At 42.1% G+C, this 8,971-nt stretch overlaps 1 protein-coding gene across 1 annotated transcript in view; it reads left to right on the top strand.

Annotated features, from left to right (window-relative positions):
- Nucleotides 1-8,971, top strand: part of LOC139579761 (von Willebrand factor A domain-containing protein 7-like) — a 33,387-nt gene that overhangs the window by 2,243 nt on the left and 22,173 nt on the right. The window contains exons 3-4 of the mRNA XM_071408582.1: nt 6,906-7,050; nt 8,239-8,332. Of these exons, the coding sequence (XP_071264683.1) occupies nt 6,906-7,050; nt 8,239-8,332 (239 nt within the window). The remainder of the gene's footprint in view (nt 1-6,905; nt 7,051-8,238; nt 8,333-8,971) is intronic.

Genomic DNA, 8,971 nt, shown 5'->3' with positions numbered 1-8,971 from the left:
GCTCCATTGATAGAGGATGAGGTTCACTTATTATGTCAACAGGTTGGTGCTCCATTGATAGAGGATGATGTTCCCTTATTATGTCAACAGGTTGGTGCTCCATTGATAGAGAATGAGGTTCCCTTATTATGTCAACAGGTTGGTGCTCCATTGATAGAGGATTAGGTTCCCTTATTATGTCAACAGGTTGGTGCTCCATTGATATTGGATGAGGTTCCCTTATTATGTCAACAGGTTGGTGCTCCATTGATAGAGGATGAAGTTCCCTTATTATGTCAACAGGTTGGTGCTCCATTGATAGAGAATGAGGTTCACTTATTATGTCAACAGGTTGGTGCTCTATTGATAGAGAATGAGGTTCACTTATTATGTCAACAGGTTGGTGCTCCATTGATAGAGGATGAGGTTCACTTATTATGTCAACAGGTTGGTGCTCCATTGATAGAGGATGAGGTTCCCTTATTATGTCAACAGGTTGGTGCTCCATTGATAGAGAATGAGGTTCCCTTTTTATGTCAACAGGTTGGTGCTCCATTGATAGAGGATGAGGTTCACTTATTATGTCAACAGGTTGGTGCCCCATTGGTAGAGGATGAGGTTCCCTTATTATGTCAACAGGTTGGTGCTCCATTGATAGAGGATTAGGTTCACTTATTATGTCAACAGGTTGGTGCCCCATTGGTAGAGGATGAGGTTCCCTTATTATGTCAACAGGTCGGTGATCCATTGATAGAGAATGAGGTTCCCTTATTATGTCAACAGGTTGGTGCTCCATTGATAGAGAATGAGGTTCCCTTATTATGTCAACAGGTTGGTGCTCCATTGATAGAGGATGAGGTTCCCTTAATATGTCAACAGGTTGGTGCTCCATTAATAGAGGATGAGGTTCCCTTATTATGTCAACAGGTTGGTGCGCCATTGATAGAGAATGAGGTTCCCTTATTATGTCAACAGGTTGGTGCTCCATTGATAGAGAATGAGGTTCCCTTATTATGTCAACAGGTTGGTGCTCCATTGATAGAGAATGAGGTTCACGTATTATGTCAACAGGTTGGTGCTCTATTGATAGAGAATGAGGTTCACTTATTATGTCAACAGGTTGGTGCTCCATTGATAGAGAATGAGGTTCCCTTATTATGTCAACAGGTTGTTGTTCCATTGATAGAGAATGAGGTTCCCTTATTATGTCAACAGGTTGGTGCTCCATTGATAGAGAATGAGGTTCACTTATTATGTCAACAGGTTGGTGCTCCATTGATAGAGAATGAGGTTCCCTTATTATGTCAACAGGTTGGTGCGCCATTGATAGAGGATGAGGTTCCCTTATTATGTCAACAGGTTGGTGCTCCATTGATAGAGAATGAGGTTCCCTTATTATGTCAACAGGTTGGTGCTCCATTGATAGAGAATGAGGTTCACTTATTATGTCAACAGGTTGGTGCTCTATTGATAGAGAATGAGGTTCACTTATTATGTCAACAGGTTGGTGCTCCATTGATAGAGGATGAGGTTCACTTATTATGTCAACAGGTTGGTGCTCCATTGATAGAGGATGAGGTTCACTTATTATGTCAACAGGTTGGTGCTCCATTGATAGAGAATGAGGTTCCCTTATTATGTCAACAGGTTGGTGCTCCATTGATAGAGGATTAGGTTCACTTATTATGTCAACAGGTTGGTGCCCCATTGGTAGAGGATGAGGTTCCCTTATTATGTCAACAGGTTGGATCTCCATTGATAGAGGATGAGGTTCCCTTATTATGTCAACAGGTTGGTGCTCCATTGATAGAGGATTAGGTTCACTTATTATGTCAACAGGTTGGTGCCCCATTGGTAGAGGATGAGGTTCCCTTATTATGTCAACAGGTCGGTGCTCCATTGATAGAGAATGAGGTTCCCTTATTATGTCAACAGGTTGGTGCTCCATTGATAGAGAATGAGGTTCCCTTATTATGTCAACAGGTTGGTGCTCCATTGATAGAGGATGAGGTTCCCTTAATATGTCAACTGGTTGGTGCTCCATTAATAGAGGATGAGGTTCCCTTATTATGTCAACAGGTTGGTGCGCCATTGATAGAGAATGAGGTTCCCTTATTATGTCAACAGGTTGGTGCTCTATTAATAGAGAATGAGGTTCCCTTATTATGTCAACAGGTTGGTGCTCCATTGATAGAGAATGAGGTTCCCTTATTATGTCAACAGGTTGGTGCTCCATTGATAGAGGATGAGGTTCTCTTATTATGTCAACAGGTTGGTGCCCCATTGGTAGAGGATGAGATTCCCTTATTATGTCAACAGGTTGGTGCTCCATTGATAGAGGATGAGGTTCCCTTATTATGTCAACAGGTTGGTGCTCCATTGATAGAGGATTAGGTTCACTTATTATGTCAACAGGTTGGTGCCCCATTGGTAGAGGATGAGGTTCCCTTATTATGTCAACAGGTCGGTGATCCATTGATAGAGAATGAGGTTCCCTTATTATGTCAACAGGTTGGTGCTCCATTGATAGAGAATGAGGTTCCCTTATTATGTCAACAGGTTGGTGATCCATTGATAGAGGATGAGGTTCCCTTAATATGTCAACTGGTTGGTGCTCCATTAATAGAGGATGAGGTTCCCTTAATATGTCAACTGGTTGGTGCTCCATTAATAGAGGATGAGGTTCCCTTATTATGTCAACAGGTTGGTGCGCCATTGATAGAGAATGAGGTTCCCTTATTATGTCAACAGGTTGGTGCTCCATTGATAGAGAATGAGGTTCCCTTATTATGTCAACAGGTTGGTGCTCCATTGATAGAGAATGAGGTTCACGTATTATGTCAACAGGTTGGTGCTCTATTAATAGAGAATGAGGTTCACTTATTATGTCAACAGGTTGGTGCTCCATTGATAGAGAATGAGGTTCCCTTATTATGTCAACAGGTTGTTGTTCCATTGATAGAGAATGAGGTTCCCTTATTATGTCAACAGGTTGGTGCTCCATTGATAGAGAATGAGGTTCACTTATTATGTCAACAGGTTGGTGCTCCATTGATAGAGAATGAGGTTCCCTTATTATGTCAACAGGTTGGTGCTCCATTGATAGAGGATGAGGTTCACTTATTATGTCAACAGGTTGGTGCTCCATTGATAGAGAATGAGGTTCACTTATTATGTAAAATGCTTGGATTGCATGGAATTAGCACAGAAAATGCAACACGTTTTTAATTACATTTTTATTTTAAAAATCCTCCTGAATGGCGCAGCAGTCTAAGGCACTGCATCGCACTGCTAGCTGCATCACTACAGATCCTGGTTTGATTCCAGGATGTGTCGCAGCCTGCCGCAGCCTGGAGACCCATGAGGCGACACACAATTGTACCGGTTAGGGGAGGGTTTGGCCGGCCGGGATGTCCTTGTCCCATCGCGCTCTAGCGACTCCTGTGGTGTGCATGGTGCATGCACGCTGACACGTCCCCAGGCGTATGATGTTTCCTCCGACACATTGGTGCAGCTGGTTTACAGGTTAAGCGAACATTGTGTCAAGAATCAGTGCGGATTGGCGGGGTCATTTTTCGGAGGATGCACGGCTCTCATTGTAGACTCGTTAGAGGTTAAACCTCTAACGAGTCACAAACCCGGATCCGGGATCCCCCCATCAAAAAAATCAGACTAGCATAGCCTAGCCTAAAGCTACAGGGATATCATATAATCAAATGTTCATGAAATCACAAGTCCAAGACACCAAATGAAAGATACAGATCTTGTGAATCCAGCCATCATTTCTGATTTTTTAAATGTTTTACAGGGAAGACAAAATATGTATTTCTATTAGCTAACCACCATGGCAAAAGACAACTTTTTTTTGCCCACCATTTTTCACTAGCCATCACTAATTCGACCAAATAAAGAAATAAATAGCCACTAACCAAGAAAAAACTTCATCAGATGACAGTCTGATAACATATTTATTGTATAGCATATGTTTTGTTAGAAGAATGTGCATATTTCAGGTATAAATCATAGTTTACCATTGCAGCCACCATCACAAAACTCACCGAAGCGACTAGAATAACTACAGAGAGCAACGTGTATTACCTAATTACTCATCATAAAACATTTCTTAAAAATACACAGCGTACAGCAATTGAAAGACACAGATCTTGTGAATCCAGAAAATATTTCAGATTTTCTTAGTGTTTTACAGCGAAAACACAATATAACGTTATATTAGCTTACCACAATAGCAAACATCACAACAGCATTGATTCTAGCAAAAACATAGTGATTACTATAAGTCACCAAAAGATATTAATTTTTTCACTAACCTTCTCAGAATTCTTCAGATGACAGTCCTATAACATCATATTACACAATGCATATAGAGTTTGTTCGAAAATGTGCATATTTAGCGGCACAAATCGTGGTTATACAATGAGAATAGTGACCAAAAGTTAGAGGAATCTGTCCGGCGCCATCTTGGAGAAGCACCTATTCTAATAAAAAACTATTCAGAAACTTGACTAAAAAATACAAGTTGGACAACAATTGAAAGATAGATTAGTTCTTAATGCAATCGCTGTGTTAGATTTTTAAAATTAACGTTACTAGACATATAGTGTGCGTTACAGCCAGACCAGTGCCTGCAAAAATGGCGACCAAACACTATTACATTTTTCCACATAAATACGGAATAACATCATAAATAGTTCTTACTTTTGGACGAGCTTCCATCAGAATCTTGGGCAAGGTGTCCTTTGTCCAAAAGAATCGTTGCTTGGTTGTAAAACGTCGTCTTCAACTTCGGAATTAGCAGCTAACAATAGCCATGTGGAGCAGACATGCCCAAATCCTGAAAATGCAATACTAAGGAAATACCGAAAATAGCAATATACTCGCATAAACTGATATAACTCGGTTTAAAATAACTTCGTTATGATGTTTCTAACACCTATATCGAATTAAATTACACACGGATACATCTAAGGTCGATAACTGAGCGTTCCAAAATTTCATCCTGAGGTCTTGCTTCGCGTCATGACGAACGAGAAAAAGAGAGGTCCCTTTGTTCCTTGGGGCTTTATAAACTCGGAGAGCTACGTAGAGACTCCATTCCAATTCTCATTGGTTACTGACATCCAGGGGAAGGCGGGTGCAGTTCATTTCGACCCATAGGATACATACAGAGTTTTAGACTGATCTGGGAACAGAGCCTAGTTTTCAGACCTTCGCAGTTCCTGTCATGATTTTCGCTGCAGATAGAGTTCTGGTTCACCCACAGACATAATTCAAACGGTTTTAGAAACTAGAGATTGTTTTCTATCCAATAGTAATAATAATATGCATATTGTACGAGCAAGAATTGAGTACGAGGCAGTTTAATTTGGAGACGCTAAATGTCGAAGTTGAAACAGCACCCCCTGTAGTGACAAAATTAATAGTGAAGACATCAAAACTATGAAATAAAACATATGGAATCATGTAGTAACCAAATTTTTTTCAACAAATCAAAATATATATTTTATATTTGCAATTCTTCAAATTGCCACCCTTTACCTTGATGACAGCTTTGCACACTCTTGGCAATCTCTCAACCAGCTTAATGAGGTAGTCACCTGGAATACATTTCAATTAACCGGTGTACCTTCTTAAAAGTTAGCTTGTGGAATTTCTTTCCTTCTTAATTCATTTGAGCCAATCAGTTGTGTTATGACAAGGTAGGAGGGGTATACAGACGATGGCTATATTTGGTAAAACACCAAGTCCATATTATGGCAAGAACAGCTCAAATAAGCAAAGAGAAATGTCAGTCCATCATTACTTTAAAACTTCTCTAGGATAGGTGGGACGGTAGCGTCCCACTTGGCCAAAATCCAGAAAAAATGTTGCAAGGACAGCATCCCGGATTTCCCTCTTCACTGTTGACGTTGAGACTGGTGTTTTGCAGGTACTTTTTAATGAAGCTGCCAGTTGAGGACTTGTGAGGCGTCTGTTTCTCAAACTAGACACTCTAATGTACTTGTTCTCTTGCTCAGTTGTGCACCGGGGCCTCCCACTCCTCTTCCTATTCTGGTTAGAGCCAGTTTGCGCTGTTCTGTGAAGGGAGAAGTACACAGCGTTGTACGAGATCTTCAGTTTCTTGGCAATTTCTCACATGGAATAGCCTTCATTTCTCAGAACAAGAATAGACTGACGAGTTTCAGAAGAAAATTCTTTGTTTCTGGCCATTTTGAGCCTGTAATCAAACCCACAAATGCTGATGCTCCAGATACTCAACTAGTCTAAAGAAAGACAGTTTTACTGCTTTTTTAATCAGAACAAGAGTTTTCAGCTGTGCTAACATGATTACAAAATGGTTTTCTAATGATCAATTAGCCATTTAAAATGATAAACTTGGATTAGCTAACGCAATGTGCTGTTGGAACACAGGAGTGATGGTTGCTGATAATGGGACTCTGGACGCCTCTGTAGATATTCCATAAATATTCCTTTTCCAGCTACAATAGTCATTTACAACATTAACAATATCAACACTTTATTTCTGATCAACTTGATGTTATTTTAATGGACAAAAAATGTGCTTTTCTTTCAAAAACAAGGACATTTCTATGTGACCCCAAACTTTTGAACGGTAGTGTTTATATCTTATTTTTTTAACTACAAAAATAAATAAATCTTTATTGAACTAGTTGTCTTATCCAGCACATGTCATATGCTGCTCTCAAATCCTTTATTCCTAAGAACCTTATTGTAAAGGTTTAGGATGTGCATCACTCATACACCCTTCTTCTAGTGAATCTAATGTATGAACTATATAAACAATTAATCATTGTCATGATTGTGCCAGTCCAAGTGAACATTTGGTATATCCCTCCTACAGTCGTTTTCTATATAAAACCAATTGATCATAATCTTTATTATAACAGCCCAGCCCATCACTTCAACTCTGAGGCGTTTGCTGAGGGCCGGCGCCTTATAATTGATGGGGTGGCCAGCATCAAGGCCAACGTACAAAGTGAGAACTTCCAGACTGCCAGAGAGACACTGGGGAGAGTACTACACACACTACAGGTAAGAGGAGAGAGAGGGGGAGGGGGGGTGAAAGAGGGGATATGCAAACATTTCCAGTAGCTAGAGAGACACTGGGGAGAGTACTGTACACAGTACAGGTAGCTAGAGAGACACTGGGTAGAGGACTGTACACAGTACAGGTAGCTAGAGAGACACTGGGGAGAGTACTGTTCACAGTACAGGTAGCTAGAGAGACACTGGATAGAGGACTGTACACAGTACAGGTAGCTAGAGAGACACTGGGGAGAGTACTGTACACAGTACAGGTAGCTAGAGATACACTGGGTAGAGTACTGTACACAGTACAGGTAGCTAGAGAGACACTGGGGAGAGTACTGTACACAGTACAGGTAGCTGGAGAGACACTGGGGAGAGGACTGTACACAGTACATGTCTTTTCTAGTGCTGCGAAATGTTTTGTTGTGCTCCTAACTTTTTTATTTTTGGAGCACCACTGTTATCAGAGCCCTGACTGCAGGTAAGGGGAGAGAGAGGGAGAGAAAGAGAGGGAGGAGTGGGAGAGGAGTGGGAGAGAGAGAGAGAGAGATGAGTGGGAGAGGGAGAGGGAGAGAGAGGAGGAGAGAGGGATAGAGAGAGAGATAGAGAGAGAGAGAGAGAGAGGGAGAGAGAGGGGGGGGGGAGAGAGGGGGGAGGGTAAAGAGGAAGAAAATCAGAACTTCCAGGAATAAAGGGAGATATAATAAATAATAAAAGGATAGAGGGAGAAGGGAACGGGGGGTCTGCTGAAACAGGACTAGTAAAGCCGCAGGAAGTTGTTTGGGGGTGCTGCGTATTTATTTATTTTTTCAAGGGGTGGGGGCTGGGGTTTTCAAATATATATATTTGCTTGCGCTACAGAGGCTTTATTGATCTGCTAATACAGAACTAGTAAAGGCCCAGTGTACTACTTTTGTGAGAAAACATTAATTTTTTTATTTATTTTTTATATTTGTATATATTCTTTCAGGGGGTGCTGCAGCACGCTCAGCATCCCTACTTCCTGCGGCTAAGGAGGGGAAAGAGAAACATCTATCTCACCTCATCTCTCGTTTCATACCTCACCTTGGCTCAAGTGTTATCATCTGAACCAAGTTAACTTCTGTCTTGAGGTGTCTGTAATAGGGAAAAGATAGATATCTTTCCCACAGACACAGACTTGGTATATAATACATGCTTGTGTTTTGTCAGGACTTCTACAGCCACAGTAACTGGGTGGATCTGGGATACACTGAACCCTACGCCAACCTGATCCGCCCCGATCTCCCACTGGAAAACCTGGCAGGTAGGGAGGGCTTGTGTTCATGCAGCAACGAGGACAGCTAGGCATGGGAACCAACTGGAGGGAGGGAGGGTGGTAGGGCAGGGAGGGAGGGAGGGAGGGAGGGAGGATGGTAGGGCAGGGAGGGAGGATGGTAGGGCAGGGAGGGAGGGAGGGAGGGAGGGAGGGAGGGAGGGAGGGAGGGAGGGAGGGAGGGAGGGAGGGAGGGAGGGAGGGAGGGAGGGAGGGGTAAAAGTACAATAGCAGATTAAAAAGGAGAGACAAAGAGAGAAATCTGCTGCCACCTCTGGCTTCATGCGATAGTGAGGTCATTAAGGGTTTACAGGAAGTCTAAAGGGCAGACAGAGAGGAACACAAACACACACGTAATCTCCTATGTTCAACAGAGCAAGATAAAGCAGAACAGTCTGAGGGAATTATGGGTTAGAGAAAGGACCACCACGCCCATTTAGGATTTAGGAGAGTATGTGTGTGTGTGTGTGTGTGTGTGTGTGTGTGTGTGTGTGTGTGTGTGTGTGTGTGTGTGTGTGTGTGTGTGTGTGTGTGTGTGTGTGTGTGTGTGTGTGTGTGTGTGTGTGTGTGTGTGTGTGTGTGTGTGTGTGTGTGTGTGTGTGTGTGTGTGTGTGTTTGCGTGCGTGGGCT

Source organism: Salvelinus alpinus, chromosome 6, assembly GCF_045679555.1.
Source record: "Salvelinus alpinus chromosome 6, SLU_Salpinus.1, whole genome shotgun sequence".
NCBI classification, from domain to species: Eukaryota; Metazoa; Chordata; class Actinopteri; order Salmoniformes; family Salmonidae; genus Salvelinus; species Salvelinus alpinus.
The sequence above is the reverse complement of the archived record's forward strand: the minus strand, read 5'-3'. Positions and strand labels throughout refer to the sequence as shown.